The 25,405-nt window shown below is 35.2% G+C and overlaps 1 protein-coding gene across 2 annotated transcripts in view; it reads right to left on the bottom strand.

Annotated features, from left to right (window-relative positions):
* Positions 1-25,405, bottom strand: part of GPC5 (glypican 5) — a 1,453,661-nt gene that overhangs the window by 1,386,996 nt on the left and 41,260 nt on the right. For both annotated transcript variants that reach the window (XM_509696.8, XM_063792277.1), the window contains exon 2: positions 16,295-16,456. In XM_509696.8, the coding sequence (XP_509696.2) occupies positions 16,295-16,456 (162 nt within the window). The remainder of the gene's footprint in view (positions 1-16,294; positions 16,457-25,405) is intronic.

Genomic DNA, 25,405 nt, shown 5'->3' with positions numbered 1-25,405 from the left:
ATAACATTTGTCAAAATTCACAGAAGGCCCACCTAAAAAGTATGCATTTTACTGTATGTTAATTGCCCCTATAATAAATATGACATTAAAGATGAAGAGCAAGTGAGTGTGAATGAGATCAAGAAAGCAAGAAGATTATAGACAATTTAAAAAGTAAGACTGTTGAAAAAATATATTGTTAAGAAAAATACCAGTAACTTGAGAGCTGAGACAGGTCTAGTTTAAAAATTGATTAAGGTAAGTGAATATGTCCCAAGAGCAATTATTCAGCTTATATTTCTTTTTGTTTTGAAATGATATAGATTCAGATGATGCTGCAAAGAAAAAACAATGTACAGAGAAGTCCCTTGCACCCTTTACTCAGCCTCCCCCAGGGGAAGCATCTTGCATAACTATAGTACAGTATCAAAACCAGGAAACTGACATTGGTAGAATCTACAGAGCTTACTCAGATTTTGTATGCATTTGTGTGTGTGTGTTGTGTGTGTGTAGTGCTATGCAATTTTATGACATGTAGCTTCGTGTAACCATCACCACTATCAAGACACAGAACTGTTCCATTGCCACAAAGCTCCCTCATACTATCCCTTTATAGACACGTCCACCTTTCCCTCTTCCCGTCCCTAACCCCAGGGAACCACAACTTATCTTTCTCCATCTCTGTTATTTTGTTATTTCAAGAATGTTATATTTTTAATCAGCATAATTCCATTAAAGTCCATCCAATTGTTTGCATGTATCAATAGTTTATTCCTTTTTATTGCTGAGTCATATTCCATGATATGGACATAACACAATTTGTTTATCCATTCACCTGTTGAAGCACATTAATTTCCTGTTTGGAGCTACTACAAATAAAGCTGCTATGAACATTCGTGTATAGTTCTATGCATGAACATAATACTTCATTTCTCTGAATAAATGTCCAAGCGTGCATTTATTGGACAATACAATAAGTGCAGGTTTAATTTTAATAGAAACTGCCAACTGTTTTCCAGACTGTGCCATTTTATATTACCATGAACAGTGCCTCAGTGATCCAGTTTCTCTACATCCTTGTCAACAATTGGTGTTATTACTATTTTCATTTTCACCATACTTGATAGGGTGTAGTGATATCTCATTATAGCTTTGAATTATATTTCCAGGAAAGCTAGATGTTGCATATCTTTTCATGTACTTAGTTGTCATCTGCATACCCCTTCTGTAAAATGTCTATTCATATATTTTGTTCATTTTCTACTTAAAGTGGGTTTTTTTAACTGTTGAATTTTTAATATATTCTAGATACAAGTACTTCATCACATATGCAGTTTGCAATTATTTGCTTACAGTGTTTTCATTCTCTTAACCTTTCTCTGAACATGGTTTGTAATTTTCACAAGGCCCAATTTTCCCTTTTATGAAACATGTGTGTTCTTGTTGTCTAATCTAAGAACTGTTCTTCTAGACCTAGGTCCCTAAGATTCTTCAATTTTCTTTTCTAAAAGTTTCATAGTTTTACATAAACTATATGATCTATTTTGGGTTCATTTTTGTATAATGTACAAAGTTTAGGTTTCCCCTATGAATATTCAATTTCTCAACACAGTTTGTTGAAAAGGATATTCTTTCTCCATTGAATAGCCTTTGTACCTATGTCAAAATCAGGCATATTTGTGTAGGCCTGCTGTGGGTTCTCTAATCTGTTCTACGTGTCTATCCCTTCGTCAATACCACATGTTTAATTACTATAGCTGTATAGCCTTATTATTAGGTAAAGTGATTCTTCCCACTTCTTTTTCAAAATTGTTTCAGCTATTCTAGGTCCTCTGCCTTTCCACACAAATTTTAGAAAAAGCTTGACTTGAACAAACACTACAATTAACATGCTTGGACGTGTCTCTTTATAGTCTCCTTAAAAATTTTCCAATATACAGTTGACTTTTTGTATCTATGGGTTGTGCACCCATGGATTCAACCAACCATGTACTGAAAATATTCAGAAAAAAAGAATTCCACAAAGCTCCAGAAAGCAAAACTTGAATTTGCCACACACCAAATACTATGTTGAAACCATGCAAATGAAGTGATGTAGAGGTGTTGCATTAAGTATTTTAAGTAATCTAGAGATGATTTAAAGTATACGGGAGGATTTGAGTAGGTTATATGCAAATACTATGCCATTTTATATGAGGGGCCTGAGCTTCTGTGGATTTGGGTATTCAAGGGGGTCCTGGAACAAATCCCCCACTGCCAGATATCAAAGGTGACTGTATATAACCAGTAGAAAATACATATTTAACCTAGTGCTGTCAAATTGCTTTCTAGAACAGTGGTACCAATCGTTAAATATATTCTTAAATATAATCTGCATTCAAAATATATAATTTCATTAAAATATACTAAATATATTGAGTAGAAGTTGCCAGATACATAGATAATTTAAGTCTACTTTGAAGGTTTATAATAAAAATAAAGCAGTTGGCCTAGATCATCCTAAAGCATTGCCCTGGGACTATAGCTAGTATGTAAGCACATCAGAAATCAGAATGTGAACACAGCATTTATCATTCCTTCTTGAACCAATGGACACTTTTGACCCACCGTCCTAAGTATGATTTGAGAAGAGGATTCCCAAATTATACTTTCCAGAGACTTTAAGGGCCCACCTCCTTCTACACTAGCTTTCCTTATGTAAAGAGGAAACCCTCTACAATGTCTTACAGATACGCAATGATATTTCACATTTTCAGCGGGTAGGAAATGTAGATATCCAATAGATAATTTTATGAAACTATGACTAGCAACATTTAAACCAAAATAAAAATTGCCCTTCACAGTAATTCAGTGACATCTTAAATTTTATGCCGTATTCTATCATGCACAAAACCTCTCACATTATTCTGAGGGCTATGCATGTATTTATTCTGTGCTGTTTTGAAAAGGACTAATTTGAAGTTAATGATACTATCTAATAACTCACAAAGCATAATCAAAAAGCTTAGCTTTAGGAAGACATATACCAACATAAACTACAAACACCCCCAAATGTGATCAGAATGAATAAGTGACGTCAAAACTTTAAAGCCTCTTCTATATATTCTCATTTGGAGAAGGACACTAATAAGACCACGGCGTTTGTTAAGCCAGTCATTGAATAATTTCTCATGGACTCTGTACCTCTGCATGAGTCTGTTAGTTAAACCTTAGATTTTAGTATTCACGTTGGTTTCCATTACAGTGACAGTCAAAACATAGCAATTTAATACCACTTAATACAATCTGAAATTTCATTTTATTACCAGTGGGCAGCAGAAAAGTCTGCTTTAAAAATGCACCAATTATTATTGTTCATCAAATAATTGTTCTCAATGGCTGGTCTTTGCGAATTTAGAGGGTATTTTTGCCCATAATCCTAAGCACTCACAATGTGACTCTTGGCAACCCCATCAGGCACAGTAATCCAAGAAGGGATCTAGGAGTTTGGACCACCAACACCCTTCTTCTGCCTGGGCCCTGCAGCACTTCTTATAATGTGACAATTGGCTTCATACCATTTGCCATAACACACTTAAAGAAAAGCTATCAGACAACTTCTGCCATGAAATGTTTTACTGCCTATCAAATATTGAGGAAAAAATATCCTCCATAAATAAATAAAGAATAGCTAATATATGCTGAGTGCTCATTATGTACGAGGCACCAAACTAAGTACTTTACAGGGACTACCTCAGTTAATCCTCATTAATTGTAGCCTAGAAGAAGGTACTATTATCGTTCCATTCTACAAGCAAGGAAAACTGAGGCCCAGATGGCAAGTCTTGAGACCAGATCCAAACCCAGACCCTTTAACTCTAGATCCTTGTTCTTAAATCCTTAGGCATATTCCCTATCCTATCACAAAATCAGTTTCCCACACCAAAGACCAATGTTTGTTCTACTACAAAGCATCTTCAATTTATTTCTACTTAAGGAAAATAATATTGAATATGTTTCCTAAGTTAACATTCAAGTTAAGTCTATGCCCTGAGGGAATGAAGTCAAATAAAGAGTACAAGAAAACAATATCCTTTAAGGTGCAAAAGTTCAATTATCTTTGTTTATACAAAAGTTAGCCCATAGGCAGCATTACCCTGGAAAAAAATGAGCTCAGCACAGCTATCCAACAATTACCCTTTATTTATTGTTCTCACTCTCTGGGTCTTGAGATGCCATTTCAAGCCCTTTGCCTTCTGCATAAAAGCTATAGCATCTATACCACATTTATTGCTACATATATTTTATGATAAAAGCATAAAGATATGCATGGGTAATTTCCCAGCATGAACAGCTACATTGAGAAATGGTTGTAAAATTTAAGTCCTCTATTTGTCTGAGGAAAGAAAGGTATCTTATTTTTCATTTTATCTTATCCTTTTACCAAATCCATATTATGGATGATGGTGTAATATTTTCATCTTAATCTGATATTCCCCCAAGCCTATAGAAAAAAAAAGTTGAAATATTAAGAACACTTCTACATTTTTAATAAACTATGTTTCATAGTTTACAATAAGTTATTATGCCATTTTATAATTTTAAATTTGACAGTAATGTCACTTACACAAACTGCAAATATTTCTAATTAGATAAGAAATAATATAATAAAAATATATCAGCCCAGCATGGTGGCTCATGCCTGTAATCCCAGCACTTTGGGAGGCTGAGGTGGGTGGATCACTTGAGGCCAGGAGTTCGAAACTAGCCTAGCCAACATGGTGAAACCCTGTCTCTACTAAAAACACAAAAATAAATTAGCCGGGTGTGGTGGCATACACCTATAATCCCAGCTACTCAGGAGGCTGAGGCATGAGAATTGCTTGAACCCAGGAAGTGGAGGTTGCAGTGAGCTAAGACCACGCCACTGTACTCCAGGCTGGGCAACAAGTAAGACTCTGTCCCCTCACCAAAAAAAAAAAGACAACAAAGAGATATTATTTAAATGATTGATAACTATTAAAATTGTTTGGTTAAAAGAATTTGATTCATATAAGAAGAGCAAATGTGTTCCTATTATGAGAATTACCACTAAGACTTCAAAATTGAGTCCCAAGAGTCTTAAGTTCACCATAGAACTTTACTTGCTAACTGGGTTATTGACTAACAAATAATTCTATTTTCAATTTTTACATAAGCATGTTGTATATTTTATAAAGGGAAAACAAATTTCTCATATACAAACTCATGATTTTCATCATATAACTTTATACAATGCTATCGCATTATACATATTCCCCCTTCAAAGTCTGTTATAAATTTAACTCAAGTTGATTTATTTATTTGCATTATTCCTTGAATGCCCTTTACTCTTAAATTATGCTAAATATTGGCAATATGTTTTGTTGTGTAGAATTGTGAATTATATCAAAGTCAATTGTATTTTCATATCTAGATATATTTTATTACAGAAATATGTCTATCACTTTACAGCGCCAGACAGTTAGAGGGACACTGGAAATCTCCTGGCTCTTCCAAGACCATTAATTACTCTTCTACCCTGTATAAGCTTAGCCTCCACTGGATGTCTCTGTCACACCACCAATTTCCTCCTTTCTTTGAGAACTCTGGAGAAACAGGTCACAGTTTGTCTCACTCCAACTCTACCAACAGACTTGGAGACTCAAGTCCATGTGGAAGCCCCTCCTACAGCCTGGGCTTCTTTAATCCACTACCCTCCAGGCACCTACATCACTGATGCAACCCTGATATATTTTACCATTATCAGGACCCCCTGGGCTTCAATTCTTTTCTTACTATGTCCAGGGCCCACTGAGGATCATAGGAGATATAGAAGCTGACCACATCTTGCCACCTCCACTGCAAACACCCAAGTCACCATGGTGCCTCTTTTCTGTAGGCTATGATAGATTAGACAACTAGATAGAGTGCTTATTTTATTTTTTATTTCATTTTATTATTTTTTAAGACACGGTCTTGCTCTGTCTCCCAAGCTGGAGTATAGTGGTGCAATCATGGCTCACTGCAACCTTCTTTTCTTTTTTTTAATTTCAATAGGTTTTTGGGGTACAGGTGGAGGAGTTTGGTTACATGGATAAGTTCTTTAGCGGTGACTTCTGAAATTTTGGTGCACCCATCACCCAAGCAGTGTGCACTGTACCCAGTGTAGTCTTTTATCCCTCACCCCCCTCCCACCCTTCCTCACGAGTCCCCAAAGTCCACTGTATCATTCTTATGTCTTTGCATCCTCATAGCTTAGTTCCCACTTATCAGTGAGAACATACGATGTTTGGTTTTTGATTCCTGAGTTACTTTACTTAGAAAAATGGTCTCCAATTCCATCTAGGTTGGTGCAAATGCCATTATTTTGTACCTTTTTATAGATGAGTCATATTGCATGGTATATATATGCATATACACCACATTTCCTTTACCCTCTCATTGATTGATGGACATTTGGGCTGCTTCCATATTTTTGTAATTGCAAATTGTGCTGCTATAAACACATGTGTGCAAGTGTCTTTTTCATATAATGACTTCTTTTCCTCTGGATAGATATCCAGTAGTGGGATTGCTGGATCAATGTAATCAGGGTAGTTTACATTCCCACCAGTAGTGTAAAAGTGCCCCCTTTTCACCGCATCCATGCCAACATCTTTTTTTTTTTTTTTTTAATTATCGCCATTCTTGCAGGAGTAAAGTGGTATTACACTGTGGTTTTGATTTGCATTTCCCCGATAATTCGCGATGTTGAGCATGTTTTCATGTTTGTTCACCATTTGTATATCTACATTGATTAGAAGTGGTGAAAGTGGGCATCCTTTTCTTGTTCCAGCTCTTGGCGGGGAATGTTTTCAAGTTTTCCCCATTCAATATAATGTTGGCTGTGGGAAGACAGTGATTATTTTACAATCAAATCACACCTATCATAAAAACTCCTGTTTCAGGATAAATGCCTAACAGGCCCCAGAAGACCTGGCCTCGGTAATATCCTTTCCGATCACCCTCCGTATGCTCCACACATGCTGCCTCCTTGCTGCTATTCCTCTGACAGCTGAGGCCCACCTCTACTTTACAGCTATTTCCTGGTCCTGGAATGTGTTTCTCCCAGATATCCACATGACTAAGTCCTTCACTCTCTTCAAATTTTTGCTGAAATGCCACTTTTTCCCTGATCATCCAATTTAAAATCACAGCCCTCTAGTATTTCCATCCCCCTCACTCTGCTCTATATATTTTTCTAAACATTTAATACATCCTAACTTGTATCTGTTATTATGTTTGTTTATTTTCTATCTTTCCTGGCTGAAATGGGAACTATCAAGACAGGGATCTTTGTTTCATTCACCCATGCATCCAAGCACTTTAAACAGTGCTGGCACATTCAGGCTGCCCCATGATTGTTGGATGGATGAATGGACCTCCTACCACCTTCAGCCTTCCACTGTACCTGCTCAACCACGTGTCAGTGCTCCTCTACTTGTACTTTCTCCCTAGGCACTAGGAAAGGATGAAAACGAAAGCAGTCACACCATCATAGATACAAGTTTTACTATTAATTACATGTCTCCAATGTTAACCTTCTACCTGGTTTTTGGTTAATTACCTTTTCTATTTCCCACAAAAACTATTTCAAACTACATACGCACTTCCATTTCATGTCATCCCCTGTGCTGCGGCAGGGTGCATTGTCCCTATGCACATGGCTATTGAGTGTGGTCACCCCAAAAATTGAGTGTTCTGACAACAGGCAGAAGGAAAAACAAGATGCTGTCATGTGCTATATGCCACATAATAACCATGATAAATACAAATTAACATCTCACGATAAAGTAAAAGGTAAAAATAGATACATTATTGAGTTTTAAAATAACGTCTTAGATATTTTTTATAGTATCATTATTTTATCTTTCCTGTAAAACTAATTAATGTGGTCACTAACCATCATAGATAAAATTTTGTGGGGTCTTGAAAAAACAAACCATAAGACCTCAAAATACTGAAAATGTTATTTTTTAAACTAATTAGTTACATTGGATATTTAACAGAGTAAGTCATGCTTCCAAAAACTAAATATTTTGATACAAAAATAGCTATGAAAAAAGCCCTATCAAAAAAGCTGGCAAGTAATGTAATACATCAAGATACATTTCAACAAAATTTGTTAATAGAATTTATAATAGTAATAGGATAGTAATAATTTGTGATAAAATTATTACTCAATTTTACTGTAACTTTGTTCTTCACATAAAATAGACTTAAATGTATTCAAATGCTCCCTCAGTCTTTGTCTTTCCACCAGCCTCTTATAAATAGGGAAATACCCTACTTTCAATATTAAAACATTTTACTGCATAGAAATAATAATTCCATGACACGTGTTTGCAAAATATGTTAGTTGATGCCATTGGCAAAAAAAAAAAAAAATCCCATATTCATATACTAAGTGCACAGGGCTAAACCAGAAAACAAAACAAAACACCCATGCAAGTTTTATATATCATTATCAATATAATTTTTAAGTTTGTTCCACGGGGTAAAAATTTTTTTAAAGAATTCATAAATATTGAATTACAAAATGAGTGTCATACCACACAATGCTTACATTACAATTTTCCCTTGATATATATTTCCACACATTAATTAGAAAAATGCTATTTTAATTAAGCTGATTTTATTTTTTCCTAAAATATTTAGTATAAGAAATAAAAAATCATTTAAATACAATATATTTTGGATCTTAAAAAAATTATTAACTTTGCAGATTATTATTGCTTTTAAAAGCAAACATTCCTAAGATAAATTGGTTCTCTTTTAAAAGAAGCTAATAATTGTTTATTTCTTTCTATGGATTGCAAAAGTTAACATTTTGCAAAAAAAAAAAAAAAGTTAACATTTGGAAATATAAAATGAACTCAATTTAACTAATACTAAAAAAAAAAGATTATACACTTTGTCTATACCTTATACAGGATCACCATACTTTGTATGTTTGGTTTGGAAAAATTGTTACTCCCAAAATATCTAACAGACAACAGGCTGATCAAAAAGCATTCAGTTTACATTCATCCTCAGAGCCCTGCGGTGGGTATTTAATATTTCTCTGCTTATATAATAAATGTAAGGGACTGGAAGATACATTATCTCACTAACTGGGGAGGAGAGGAGAGTATCACACAAGAATGGGAGATCTCTGGGCCAGAGAGAATGATCTGAGAATGGGGGCTTCATGGATTGATGTTGGAGGGCTGAAAAAGACCAAAAATAGAAATCAACATTCAATTTGAAATTATTGAAAGTATGTGGTCTTTAGACTTTGTCTTCCTCTATAATCATCATTTCATAAAAGTTATTTTACACATACATCATGAGTGGGTTGCATGTATATAATGTGTGTGTGTTTTGGGAACTGGAAATTGAGAAAAAAATCATATACAGCTAATATGACAGGAAAGAGGCAGACAACAGCAAATTTTTTAAAAGCAAGGGAGCAGAGGTAGGAGTGACTATGTGACTGCAAGCCTTGGGATGTGTAGAAACTTCGTGGGGAGCTTGGATTTCTATAGCACATAAAAAGAAATTCCAATTACTTTAGTTAAAACTTTAAGATGTAGAAATCCAATGTGATATCTGTACCTAGGACAGAAATTTTAAATACATACAAAATACAACATGGTATACATCCTCTAAGTGTGTACACATGTTGGTATGATTTATTCATAAGGGAAAATAAATAAAATACAAAATAAAGAACTGCATGTGAAGTGATATGCAGACACCCTAATAATCAGAGAGGACCACACATTTAGAAAACAAGATACAACATCATTATCAGTTCAGTAAAACTTTTAAAATTCTGACAATACTTAAGTGTTAGGAAAAATGTGAAAATATGACAATGCACACAAACCACTAGAGTGAGTTTCAATTGGTTTTGCTACTTAGAAGAGCAATTTTAGTAAATATCTAGTAAAGTAAACAAGTGCATAGCCTATAAACCACAATTGTGCTTCTATGTGTGAACCCTGGAGAAACAAGCACTCACGGAGATATGATCAAGAATGTTCACTGCAACATTTTAAGTGCAAAAAATAGGTTACAAATTATTAAAATATCCATCAACAGAATAATGAATAAACGTCACATATTTATAAAAATGAATTTTATAAATCAAATTAAATGGATAAAAGGGATGGATAGATAGACACACAGATTAATCTCAAAAACATAACTAGTTGTAATCTCCCAAATGTCCTGTCCTTTACTCAACACATAAGTAGCATTCAAGAGTCATTTCTATGATTCCCTCTGCATAAGATTAAATGAATATAAGCATGGCTGTAGTCCCAGCTCAGGAGGCTGAGGTTGGAAGATTATTTGAGCAACAGAGTTTGAGCCCAGGGGTTTGAGAAATTGAATATCTTATTTTAAAAAGCAGGTGAATTTAGAATGAGAATATAAATATAATTTATGTATTTTCTTCCTTTATGCTAACAGATACTAGCTACTGTTAGGGAAGAAGAAAGGAGGGAAGGAGAGAGAGAATCTCTTGTTTTATTTCACAAATCTTCTTGCTAAGTATCATTCATTTATTCATGCAGTTCATTTAATTATATTTGCTGAGTATCTGCTCTGAGTTTCAAAAATTAAAAACAAATAGCAAAATGATAAATATCTGATTAAATGTCAATTCATCTAGCCAATAGATGTACAGTTCTTACACTGAAAAGATTTAACTGAAAGTGTGTTTAATATAAAATCAAGAACTGTTTCACCAGCTATAAGCAAATTACTGTGCTTGCAAGATGAGATTACCATAGCCATAGGTGATATTATCATAACTATCATCTGTCAGAATTAAAACAACTAAAAGTTTACTTCTTAGAGTTTAAAAAAGAAACTTGGAAAAGTAAACCTGATCTTAGATCTATAGTTAATATTTTTCTACTATTGATATTATTTCATATGAAGCAAGCTTTATTTCCAGCTGAAAAGTAATTTAAGCTCCTGCAACTTTTATCTAGAACAGGAAAATTGCTTGGTTTCTCATAATTAATATAAGCCTGTTGATGCCGATTCAAAAGAAACAATTTTTAACACTGCAGAGATAAAGGACAGTTGAATAAAGACCAGTTGCACTGATAGCTGCTGTATTAGACAACACACTAAACCATGCACTGCCTAAAACTGAACAAGGAAAAGAATGCAATCCCATTCAGAATGCCACTGACATAAACACTATCATGTGCCCCTTTATAGTTTAGAAATTAATAAACGAATAAATATGTCGGCATATTAGGAGTCTGAATGATCCAGTAAAAGTATAATGGATTTAACATTTTGACACTGTGTACAATCTAAGTACCTAATGATGCTGGCACCCAGTAGGTGCTCAAAAGATATATTAAATGCATCAACAGAGGAATAAAAGAAAGGAAGAAGAAGGAGGGAGGGAGGAGAGAGGAAAGGAATCTCTCATTTTATTTCTGAACCATTTTCTTGCTAAGTACCATTCATTCATTCATTCCTTTATTCGTATAGTTAATTTACTTACATTTGCTGTATATCTGCTCTCAGTGCTAGACATAGAAACAAGTCTCCCCAACACTACCAGCCTAGGCTGCCTGTTCTCTTAACCTTGATCAAGTAATTCTTGATGTTAAAAATAGCAATACGCCTTTATTCTTCTTAGGAAAAATTTTAAATATAGTCCATTCCTGTAAAGTATAGCTGAAGTGACTTAAATAAGATTAATGTACTCTATGCTTGATATTGTAACATTTATATAAATCTATTTGTCCTCATATTCATTAATATATTTGAATATTAACTATATCCTGTGTCTTTTGCTATATATATACATATATACTTTAGTTTTACAGTAGCAGCTATACGATAGCTATACACTTACAGTAACCAGTATCTGTTAGCATAAAGGATAAAAATCCGTAAGTTATATTCATATTCTCAATTCACCTGCTTTTTAAATATATTTAATTTCAAGCATATTCCTACATTTCATTAAAAATAGCAATCATTTTTTAATAAATTCCTGAATCTAACATTTCAACCCCAGAGGACAGGCTTGCCAATCTTTCAAACACATATAATCAAGGAATAAAAATATAATTAGCCAAGAGATGAAATCAAAAAAAGTTAAACAATTTTTGTTCTAAATGTCACTTATAGTCAGACTCTAGCAATAACATTTTTTAGAATAATGCATTTCCAGTTATATATATAACTGGAAATTTTCCAGAATAAAGACTTAGTATCTACCATATATTTTAGAAATATATGAGCATAATGAAGTTGAAAGAAATAAGAAAAGGTTCATTTCTAAGGAAAGATATAACATTTTAACCTTATCTTCCAAATATTAAAACAAAACACAAGCTTCCAATAGTGTCCTCTAAAATATTATTTTTTATTTTTTGAAAGTCATGTTGAAATTTTTTCATAGTTACAAATTAAAAAACTAAATTTCATTATTTTATTTAAACAGAGATTTAAAAATTGAAAAATATATAAGCTGGATAAGAGTTGTTTTTTACAGAAGATGATTCTCCATCAATTTCCCCTATTTCTCCATGCATCACACCATACTGTCATGTATAAATAAACAAAATATGTATAACAAATATTTCCAAAATATTTTTAAAGCAGAAAATCTTATAGCAAAACCACCAATGGGAAACAAACTCTTGTATTATCCTGGGCTGTTCTGCTTTATTCATGAACATTACTAAGCCCCTGAAAATGAAGAACATTTATTGTTTGCACTGTGACAAAGCCAACATTCCTCCTTGCAAACAGCACTACTTATTCATGAACAGCAACTGACATAAGGGTAGCAGTTTTCTTTTTCTGCCCTATGAAATACTTCATGGATGATTGCCCTTAGAATATAGTGAAGTCCCAGGTCATAATCATGAGTCCTTCTAAAAAGAGATTTTTGGCCAGGCATGGTGGCTTATGCCTATAATCCCAGCACTTCGGAAGACCAAAGTAGGTGGATGAGTTGAGCTCAGGAGTTCGAGACCAGATGGGGCAACAGGGCAAAACCCCATCTCTATAAAATATCAAAAATTAGCCAGGCAAGGTGTCATGAGCCTGTAGTCCTAGCTACTCAGGAGGCTGTAGTAGGAGAAACACTTTAGCCTGGGAAGTTGAGGCTGCAGTGAGCCATGTGATCACACCATTGCACTTTGGACTGGGCAACAGAGTGAGACCCTGTCTCAAAAATTAAAAATAATAGAAAAAATGAAAATAAATAATAAATAAAAGCAGATTTTTGTCTGTTTTGTTCATTTTAAGAAAATGTGGGCCGAGCATGGTGGCTCACACCTGTAATCCCAGCACTTTGGGAGGGCGAGGTGGGTAGATCATGAGGTCAGAAGTTCAAGACCAGCCTGGTCAACATGGTGAAACCCCATCTCTACTAAAAATACAAAAATTAGCTGGGCATGGTGGCACGCATCTGTAATCCCAGCTGCTCGGGAGGCTGAGGCAAGAGAATCACTTCAACCTGGGAGGCAGAGGTTGCAGTGAGCAAAGATCATGCCACCACACTCTAGCCTGGGTGACAGAACAAGACTCCACCTCGGGAAAAAAAAAACAAACAAACAGAAGAGTTGTCCTAGAGGCTAATTCTAGCCTAAATGGAATATACATAGGCAGTGGACTACAGAGCCCAGTGTGAATTTCACATAGGATAATCTTAGGTCTCTTCTAACAACAGCTGTCAGCATGGCTTCCTCTCCCCCTCATGCAATTTTAACCTCCCAGCCTTCATCTAACAATAGTGTGCCCTCTGCTAAATCCCCAGACCCAAGTGATCATCCTCACTGGCTGTATTCAAAAGTTTGCTCTAAAAAATATGTTTCCGTGGGGTTCCATAAGGTCCATGAGGAAAGAGACCATACTACATCCCAGTCCAATGTCTTTTATAACCTACAATATAACTCGGAAAACAGATTAATATTGTTGAACTAGGAAATATAAATGAACTATTTGAAAACTAAAAAATCAAAATGTAGCACATCTACTTAACATCATTTGAGAAGTTAATTGATTTCTCTATCAAATTTCTCTCAAGTAGACGTTTCCCAAAAAAATGTGTTGGCTGCTTCCTTCTTATAAAGACTTTATATTGTTTTCAGATATTTTAATTGCACAGAAATTAGAGGGAGGGCATTTTACTTAATGATAAGGTAGCCTGCTCATTTATGGTACAGCAAAGTGATCTCTTGTACTGCTTTTGGCATATATATTTAAGCTTGTTTTTATGGAAATAAGCCTAAAGCTACTTATTCAATTCAATAAAAGTGGGTATTCTTATAAGTGAATTTGGTTCCAGAAAAGTTAGCCTTTAGGCAAATTTCTTTTAAATTTGTCTTCTCTTGAGCTTCTTAAATAAAACTTGACATCTACTGAGGAAGAAATTATAATTTATTATTAAAAAATCATATTTAAGAATGTCTCTATACTTTTTATAATTAATTTTTAAATAGCAAAACTCAACCTAATGAATAAAGCAGATGAAATTTAGTAAACAGAAAACAAAGGTTTACATAAAATTAGCTGACACTTCAATAGAGACGATCTCCTTAACATATATTTCTACTACTGAGATGGTTATCACTAAACTTTTAGCAGTATCACCAAAACTTTTCACCAGCCTCAAGCCATCTTAAAAGTCTAAATATTCCGGGTTTCCTAACCCTTTGAACGTAATGTGTTCTATCTTGATTACATATCCAAGATTCAATATGAATCCAGTCCACCTTTTTAAGCATATGACCACCTATCACAAACTCCATTCTGCTCAGACTGATATATTCACTGCGTGGCCTCCAAAATGTATATTTCATATTGTACCTACTATCCTTTTCATTGGAAGAAAATATAATTTTCTGTAGATGGTTAACGGCTTCTAACTCAGCTAAATCACAAATCTTGGTTTAAAATGTATATCAGTAAATTTTCCTCCAACAATTTCACATGAATAAATCCTATAATAGAAATAAAGTTGTTTTGTAGGGCATCTAAAAAAGCAGCTAAATTTATAAAACCTTAAAATCTGACATTTCACGCTTTCTACAAAAAAGCATTAATTCATCATGAACTACACTTTAACTTAAATTTTATTCTGATTTATTGCATTTATTTTATTTAATAACTATCATTTTAAAAATTAAAGAGCTCTGTGATTTACTTATATATGTACACAAAGCAAATTATTCAAATAGATTGACATTAATGTACTTATTTAAAAGGAATACTAACAGAAGTTATATTCTGCATTGACCAAAGGTAATAATTTGAAAAGCTGTATAATCTAGATATTTTCATTCTAGTCATATACAGAATAGCTAATGCTTTATAAGAAGAAAAATAAATTAAGCTATTTTATTGTACTAATAAGGAATTTTATAGAAGAGATGACTAAAATAAGAAAAACATCATGTATTTTTCAGTGTGCCTTGTAATTTTATAACCTATTAATTTTATATCTGAACATATTGCTTGAATTAAGGTTGAGTTCTGGTCTTAAATGACCCTTAAACATCCAATTAACATTTCCTGTTTTACTATTTATCAGACTTGCTTGCACTTTGATATATTCCACTGGTGTTCTTATGAAAACCATATGAGATTATAGCAAGGAAATTTAAAGAGTATTTCTTCAAATAACAGGGGTCTGTTGCGGGGTGGGGACGCAAGGGGAGGGAGAGCATTAGGACAACTACCTAATGCATGCAGGGCTCAAAACCTAGATGACGGGCTGATGGGTGCAGCAAACCACCATGGCACATGTATACCTATGTAACAAACCTGCATGTTTTGCACATGTATCTCAGAATTTAAAGTAAAATTTTATATAAAATAAAGTTATGAGACATCCAAAAAAAATTTTTAGTAGATAAATCTATAATTACCCAGTAAAAAGCAATGAGATTTTATGTTATGGAACTTTTCCATGAAATCTAATAATTATGTCTGTTCATATTAAAGTACAGCTATGAGTCAGAATGTTGGCAGACCTGGAAGAACCCTATAGCAGTATACATTTCCAACGATCATTTCACTAACATAACAGTCCAACTCAGTTTCCCCAATCCAACTCAGTATATACGCCCACAATGACCTCATAAACAAGTTTTGAAGGTTAGAAAAAGTTAAAACCTCATTTTATACCAGAATATTATGTAAATACAAGGAAATAAACCCAGCCAAGTTTGCCAACGTAACTATCTTAGGCAAATTACATAACATGGCCAGTCCTTAGCTGCAGAATTCAAGATCCACTTACCTTGAAAAGCAGCCGCATTTCGAGATATTAGAAACTTTAATGTAGAGCTGGACGTTTGAAGAAACTGCTGCATATCCTGGCGAGCCGCAATCTGATATCTCTCCTCCATCTTCCTGGTGCAACATGTAGGCTTTTTGGATATGCAAACCTGAAGATCAGGTCCTGGAACACATAACATTTTTCAGAATGATTACCTGTTCATTTAACAAGTATTACATATTATATATCAGGCGTTATGACCAGTCTTGCACACAAAGGACTATGTGAGGAATGGATTTGCTAGAGTACTTGCTATAAGAAAGTTTATCTATCGCTCATTAACACAATCATAAACAAAATATTCTAAACCATTAACTCTTTGCTCAAATATTATATTAACTTCTTGGTCAAATATTAAGTATCTCCACTCAATAGAAAGCAAATTAACTATTATGAAGTACAGCGCTCAATCAAGAAAAAGGTTTTGTTTTTGTGGGTTTTTTGCTTATTTTATCAATTCAGCCAAAATTGTTTGAAAGAAATAAGTTATAGATAATTATGTGGACTAAAAGAATTGCTTTTCATGGGGAAATGAAACTGAATTTTGAACATCACATAAAGGTCAAAAAACTTGACCTGATTTCTCAGCTGCCATCAGGCTCGTGCTGCTTGTGAAGTAGGCTATCTCTGCAATAATGACATGCTGGGAGATCAAGGCCCCCATGGGCCCAAGCTCAGCATCCAAGATTCCACTCACTATATAGCTGGCAAGAGACAATCCCCTCCTTTAAAAGCACTTTTTAGTTGTACAATCATGTTTAGAAGGATCCTGTGAAGATATATATTGCATGAAATGTAAAGTTATTAGTATATGAAATGTAAGAGTTATGGTTACAAAAAAACCTTTGCTAGTATCACTAAACTTTCATCCTGGTAGGGACCCAGGACAAGCACCTTTATGCACAGCAGATATGCTAGAGGACAGAGAGGAAAGATGTGGAGCACAAAGAGTTAGTGCCCAAAGAGGAAACCCTGATGGAGAGAGCTGATGTGAGCCCCAGGGCATTCCAAGGCTACTAGATTATAAGTAAAGCTCAGGACAATCTTATTTACATAATGGCCTAATACGGTTATTTCCTTACTTTAGAATAACAAGAAGAATTGTGGCCCTTAATCTCTGTGAGTTTCACAGGTTCCACATTAGTTCTTCATCAACTAATTTTAGATCAGTAAAATAGGTGCATGCACACAGACATACACACAAGACGCATGCACATAACAACCACCTTTCAAGCCCTTCCTACTTTTTCACACAGAGTTGGCCTCAGGTCTCAAATTTCCAAAAGTTGGTTCTGGGTCAGCTGAAAATATATGAAACCACTCTGAGCTTCCTATCAACATGGGACACCAAAATCTCTAACAATTTTGGCTGTAGTTTAAGTCAGACAAATAACAAATGACAGAATTTCGACACTTTACAAAGGCTAAGAAGCATAAAATATTCGTAAGCGTCACAGTAGGTAACATTTTGGCAATTGTTTTTCACTTATCTTACCTAAAGTTACATAAGAGCAAATTCTACTTCAAACAGTAAAATTATTTGGGAAAAAAAAAAGGTATCTTCTCAGCTTTATTCCTAAATTGAAGGATTGAGGAATTCGCATCCAGAGAAAAGCAATAATAGAGATTGAGGAAAAGAACTAATGAATAAATATTAAAGTATATAAACATATTTAGTGTAAGAAAGACTGCTGAGGAATAAAAAGAACAATAACAGCAGATCATAGCAAATATCTCTTTGGAATTTAAATATATAACACTGTTGTGTTAGACCAATTCCTAAACATGGCCTGTGAAGGCCTCCAAGTTGTGATCCCTCCTTTCCTCCCCCGCCTCCAGTCTCATCTCCGGAAACATTGGCCTTTGTACTCTTCCCATCACACTCTGGCCTTATTTCAGCTCTCCGTGTTCACCAAGCTCTCTCTTGTCACAGAACCATTTTCCATGGTCTTCTCTCTGTCTCAGACACCCTTACCCTACCTGTTCTCATGCGCGCATGCAGCAAACCCTCAAAGATTGACTTATCTCTCCTTGGCACATTTCCATCAGTATCGCCTATAAGATAAGCTTAAATAATTTAGAGTTGGGTCACAGTGAAAAGGGAAAAGAGTTGACAGGAAATGTGTTCCCTAAGTTACTATATCAATCCAAAAGACAGACAAGATGAACAAAATCCTCAGGGAAAGAGCCATCTCTTACATTTTGTTCACAGTATCAGCACAAAGGGCATAATAAGATGTTTGGGTGATATAAAGCCCAGGCTCCTATTGTAAATAGAACAGGCATCATAAGAAAACAAAGCTAGAGTGAACCCAGATACTATTATGCATGGTAACTAGAGGTATCTGAAGATTTCAATGCCTGGCTTCGAGGAACATGGCATGATCCTAGAATTCTATGAGACAGCAAGAGTACACAACCCAGGCTCTGGAGTGACAGTCATGTTTCTAAACAGTAAAACCAAACTCCAAAAGAAACAGAGTACTAAAACAAAACTAAAAATAAAACAGTATGTGCCTCAATGAAGGAGACTTCAACCAGAATTGTGGGGATGTTTCTGAATTCTCACCCAGAAGCAGCAGTAGTGGTTACTACGTCTTCCTTTCCATTCTCTAGCATAAGAAATTTACAGATATCTACATGCCTGTATATTTTCAATATGTTAAATAGGAACATCAGGAGGTATTCTGGAAATATGGTGGCAGTGGCAGCATAGTTTTCACTATCTCCAAATCTCCACATAAAACCAGATGGAACTAGAAAACAAACCCCCAAAAAACAAAAACAAAATTAGATGACATGATATCCCCACAAACTTTAAAATACAAACAGAATGGGGAGAAACCAGCAATAGGCACAAGATCTTCACAGTATCAGAGCAGGGCACAGGGTAGAAGAAAGATGCAACAGAGGAATGTCTGAAGGATCTGAGATCAGGAGAACCCCAAAATAGTGAGCAGGAGTGACAGGAAAGCACAGCGACCCACTTGAGAATACAGTAGCTCCCCATTTAACCATGGTTCCACTTTCTATGCCTCCAGTTCCCCACAGTCACAGTCTGAAAATATTAAATGGGAAATTCCAGAACCAAAAATCTTATAAGATTTTGCCTGGGCATGGTGGCTCATGCCTGTAATCCCAGCACTTTGGGAGGCCAAGGTGAGCAGATCACTTGAGGTCAGGAGTTCGAGACCAGCCTGGCCAACATGGCAAAACCCCATCTCTACTAAAACTACAAAAATTAGCTGGGCATGGTGGCATGTACCCATAATCCCAGCTACTCAGGAGACTGAGGCAGGAGAATCACTTGTAGCTGGGAGGTGAAGGTTGCTGTGAGCCGAGATCGTGCCACTGCCCTCGAGTCTGGGGGACAGAGCAAGATTCTGTCTCAAAACAAACAAACAAATAAACAAACTGATAAGGCTTAAATTGCTTGCTGTTCTGAGTAGCACAATGAAATCTCATGCCTTCCTGATTCATCCCACCTGGGGTGTCGATCACCCCTTTGTCCAGGAGATCTCTGCTGTCTATGCATCCCACCAGTTAGCCACTTTCTAGCCCTCCTGGTAGTCAAGAGGACACTGTCCCGGTATGGCAGTGTATGTGTTCAAGTAACCTTTATTTTACTTCAAAATGGCTCCAAAGCACAGGAGTAATAATACTAGCAATCTGGATTTGCCCAAAGTGCTTCGCTTAAGTGAAAAGGTGAAAGTCAGTTAAGAAAAGAAAAAATAACGATATGCTGAGTTTACTAAGATCTACATAAGAATGAATCTTCTATCCATGAAACCGTGAAGAAGGGAAAAATAATTTGTGCTAGTTTTGCCATCGCAACTCAAACTGAAAAGTTATAGCCACAGCACGTAAGTCCTTAGTTAAGATGGAAAAGGCATTCAATTTGTGGGTGGAAGACATGAACAGAAACATGTTCTGACTGACAGCAATTGGGTTTGGTTCTACCTGATGCTTCGGGGATCTACTGTGGGTCTTGAAACATATCCCCTACAAGTAAAGCGGGGCTCCTACAGCAGCTGAAACTGGGAGAATTTTGCCCCCTCAATCATTAAATGTGTTCTATCGACCCACGATAGAAAAGAAGGAACAAGAGCAGTCCCCACCCCAGTAAACAATCAAACAGGTCCAGCAGGGCTCCTTTCCAGGACAGAACCACACACAGAAGAGAAATGCTGTAAGTGAAATCAAAATTCAACAGAACAGGGATTCAAGACACATAGAGAAAGTCTAGCCCAAAGTGCAAAGGAAAATAAATCCAGAAAATTACATAAAACGAGCTGCCATATTTTTAAACACTACACAAAATCAACAGAAGAGGAAGCTCTGCAATGTTACAAAAGCTATGCTGGAGCCTGTCTCAATAAAAATGTTCAGAAAAACAAACACTAACTTCATATAAAATGAACAACAAAAATATTGAGGTCGATACTCAGAGTTACTATAATAAAAAAGAGAATAAGAAACAGAATAATATCCCACAGACAAGAAAAAATATGCCGGAATGATATGCTCCCTCCAAAAAAGATCAAAAACTTAGCCATACTATTTCAAAACAAGCTGAAAGACAATGACACAAAACATGAAAGAACAACATATGTCAGAATTTTAAAACTCAGATATGAGGTGATAGTACTCAGGATAAAAATTAAAGATAAAAGAAAATAATTCTAAATGAAGCCTTACTAGAAGGAACACAAGAGCCAATCACACAAACATAATGCCTTAAGAGAAACAGAAAATGAAAAATAAAAATTTTGAAAAATCAAAAAGAATGAAGGAATTTGAAAGATAGTGACAACAAACACCAAAGTGAGATATTGATCATGTAAGCTCCTGAAGAAAAAAACAGGATAAATACTAAAAACTGTATTTTATGTCATCTGAAATTGTTGTGAGTCTAATATGGGATAAACAAATAAGCAATTTTGGAATGTTCTAATTCTATCCTCTAATTCCATCCTGTATTCTTGAAAATCCGGATCTTTAGTGTGGAAAAACGGAGATACAGACATGATAAAGAAGACGTTAAGTAAGACTTTGTAATCTTGAATTTGAATTACAAGTACCAACATGAACTCATAAAGAATTTTACCTTTAAAATGTATATAATTCCTACCTTCCCTGAAAAGACCCCAAAACAACGACTAACCAGATAGCAAAGGGCATTCCTCATGCCTGGATTATGGTCTTGAAGCATCATTTCCTCAAGAAGAAATCAGCGCTTCTTGAAGAAATGACTCATTCTTCTGGGGCAGAAAATCTGTCAGATGACAGTCTGACTAAAACATCTTACGTAGCAGATAGCAAAGAAGCTATCAAATAACTACCAGGCCATATCAAAAGAACACAGAAGCTGTGTTAGTCTGCTTGGGCTACCATGACAAAATACTACAGACTGGAGCTTAAACAACAGAAATTTATTTTCTCATAGTTCTGGAGGCTGGAAGTTTAAATTCAGGGAGCCCACTGGGTTGGTCTCTCGTTGGCTTGCATCTGACCATCTTCTCTCTGTGCCCTCACATGGCCATTTCTCTGTGCATGCAGACTCCTGGTGTCCCTTCCTCTTCTTCTGATGACAACAGTCATGTTGGATTAAGGTCCTACCCTTGTGGCCTCATGTAACCTTAATTACCTGTTTAAAGGCCCCATCTCTAAATACAATCACATTGGGAGCTTTAATATAAATATTGGGGAGACATGATTTTGTTCATGAAAGAAGCCACCCTCAAAATGTTTGCAGTGGCCAAATATGAGACAATTCAAGTTTCAATAATAATTGTAATGGATTGCAACCAATCAAATATGCTTAAATCCATGGGACTGTATTGATTTTTTAAAGTTTGTCAGCTTTACAGGATGATGAGGGAAGATTATATTAATTTGGAAAATAGTAAATAAAAAGAAAGAAGCAAATAGGTATCCTTCCTTTTGGATATGAACTGTACCAGTAAATAATCAAACAGCAGATGGGAGAAGCCTCCTTTCATAATAAACAATAAGAGAAATAATAAACTTTGAATGTCACCATTAATCTCCAAGGAACTGATGGATATAGGCATTAAGCAACAGTAGCTGCTAAAATCACAGAGACAACCAGACCTTAAGTGCCTCCTATAGTCCCTGCCAAATACCAACTAACGTCTTGCCGAAGGAATCAAACATGAGTCTGATCTTGTCTCTGAATCCAGCTGCCAAATTGGAAGAAACACAAAGCACTAAGGAACATTTTTGTATGTCACCATGAGTATGCAATCAGCAATATACAGACTGGAAAACTCTGAAAGCCAAATGGTCCAGATTCTCAACAGATACATAAGGAAAAGAAAGAGATGGAGGGAGACCTGGTATGTTACAAGAGTTATACAAAATAAAGTTCTAGAGATCTGTTGCACAACACTGTGCTTACAGTTAGCAATACTATAACATGCACTTAAACGTTTATTAAGAGAGTAGATGTCATGTTCTATATTTTTATCACAATAAAAAAGGAGAGACATAGAAAATATAACAAATGTTCTTTAAATGGGCAACACATGGAAATGATAAAAACTACTTTTTAACAACAAAAAAGGAAATCATTATAAAAATAGTACAGTGGTGACTTTAGTGATAAGAAAATATTTTGTTAATAGGATGGGACTCATGGAAGGACTTTCAAGATACTGACAAAAGTTCAAGTTTTCAACCTGGGTGGTAGTTACAAGGTAGTTCAAATTATAATAATTTATTAAGCCATACATTTGTGTGTCTTCCTGTATCTGTGCTTTATTTAATAATAAAAAATATTTTTAAAGTAGGATTGCTGGTTGATAACACACATTCTCCATTTATTTCAACATTTACCTCTCCTCTAGTGAACTTACAGGATTTTTATAATTGTAGCACATGTTAGCTTTATTGATGGTAGACATAGAGAAGAGTCTTTGGTACCAATACATTGAGATCAAGATGTACTTATATTTACCAGAGTGGATGTTACATGTTATGAAATACCAAATGCTCACCAGATGAAAACAGGGCCTTGAAATTCACAATAGAAAAATGATAATTGGTAAACTTGCTCCTCCTACCTTTTTGGAGACTATCTTCTTTGTATACATCCAAGAACTGAGACAAGTTTTGGAAATGTTATAATGGCAGAAGGGTTTTGACTGAGACACAGGTAATCTTTCATCTATGTAGAATAAAAAATACTTAAGACCATTAATATAGAACAATCTGCTGAGAGCTAGCCAGCCTCTGTGCCTCCTGCTGGAATATTCTTTGAAAATCCAGGAAAGCAAAGGTCCCAGGAAAGCAAAGCTTCCTCTCTACTGCTGAAAATGAATTCGATGGTACAAAGGTGCAAGATTCGCAAATGCCATAGTCACTTTCAAGCTCAGAGTAAAGTCTGGATCCACCATAGGTTCTCCAATCACCTGCAATATAAAGAAATCTAGCCAATACAACAGCAACAGTATTTCCCAGGGTAATAGCATGCCAAACCATTCTACTTTCTTCTATGATTTATTCCACAATTCAAAGGGACTTTATACTTAAATGAAGGTCTGATAACACCTCTTTAATGGCTACTCAAGTTCCCTGCCCTGAAGTGAAAATAAACCTTACATGTCCAAAAAACAAAAAGGGTCTGACTTGCAGTATGGCTACACTATCTTACAGATAGAAACCATTAACTCTGGCAAAATATAACAGACTTGAAAGCCCTAGAGAGTGGACAAAAGAGGAAAGAGTCTGAAGAGGAGTCAATATTTGAAGGAAGAAAAAAAGCAGGGGATTAGTTTTCTATCTCTGTGGCTTTTAGCCTGAGGATATTCCACGTACAAAGTGACTCAAATAGAAAACTCATAGTTTTTCTGGATTGAAGAACTAGAAGACAGAGGTTGGGGCAGAGTTTCTAGAAAGTGAAGGGGGAATACCAGGGAAGAGAGGGGCTGAGAGCAAGAACCCCAGTTTCTGTGTAAACTCTGCCCAACCTCTGGCTGACCCCTGAACCATACCTCACATAACTTGTGCAGTCTATAAGCAACCTAGCTCTTGGCAAGCTAAGGATGAAGGAACTGAATGAAAATTATAGTTGTTGCCCAAGAGACGCAGTGACAGTTTGAGTCCAAACCAGTTAAATTACTCCTAAGACAAACATATCAAAACTCTAAAAAGGAATACAATAGAATCCAGAGTCAGAATAATATAACATCCACAGAATCCAAGGGACAATCTAAAATTACTGAACATATGAAGAGTCGATATAACATGACCCTATTCAAGAGATAAGCCAATAAATTAAGGCCAGCCCCAGATATTAGAATTAACAGAGAAAGGCTTCAAAGTAGCTATTACAACTATCTCCAATGAGGTAAAAGAACATAAACTCAGAATAAATTATAGGACAGAGATTCTCCGCAGGAAAAAGAACAAAATGGAAATTCTGTAACTGAAAAATATTATATATGAAATAAAAAATTCACTGTACGAGCTTGAAAGCTGAGTAGAGTTGACAGATGAGTCAGTATACTTGAAGATAGATTCGTAGAAAATATGTGATCTGAAGAAGACAGAGAAAAAGATTAAAAATAAATAGATGGATGGATAGATGGATGAAAGGAACAAGCCTTACGGACCTGTGGGATAATAGCAAAAAGTGTAACATAGGTAAGATTGGAGTCCCAGAGGCAAGAAGAGAGAAAACAGGGCTGGTAAAATAGTCCATGAAAAAATTACTGTAAATTTTTCAAATTTGGTGAACACCACAAATTAACAAATTTAAGAAGCTCCTTGAACCCCAAGACAAATGAATGCAAAGAAAATCATGTCTAAGAACACTATAGTCAAATTAATAAAAATCTAAGAAAAAAGGAAAAGGCAAGAATCTCAGGATGTAAACAAAGGGGAGAAAAAACAGAAGATGAGGTTGGTTCACATGGGGCCTTGTAGAAGAATTTTATTGCAATGATGATAGCAGCTTGATTACAATGACAGGAGTAACTTGATTTTATTTGTTTCCTAAAATTTCACTCTAATGGTTATTTTGAGAATTGGTGTTTCTGTATTGCAAAT

The sequence above is a fragment of the Pan troglodytes genome, chromosome 14, assembly GCF_028858775.2.
Source record: "Pan troglodytes isolate AG18354 chromosome 14, NHGRI_mPanTro3-v2.0_pri, whole genome shotgun sequence".
Classification (NCBI taxonomy): Eukaryota; Metazoa; Chordata; class Mammalia; order Primates; family Hominidae; genus Pan; species Pan troglodytes.
Note: the sequence above shows the minus strand (reverse complement) of the source record. Positions and strands in the feature narration are given on the sequence as shown.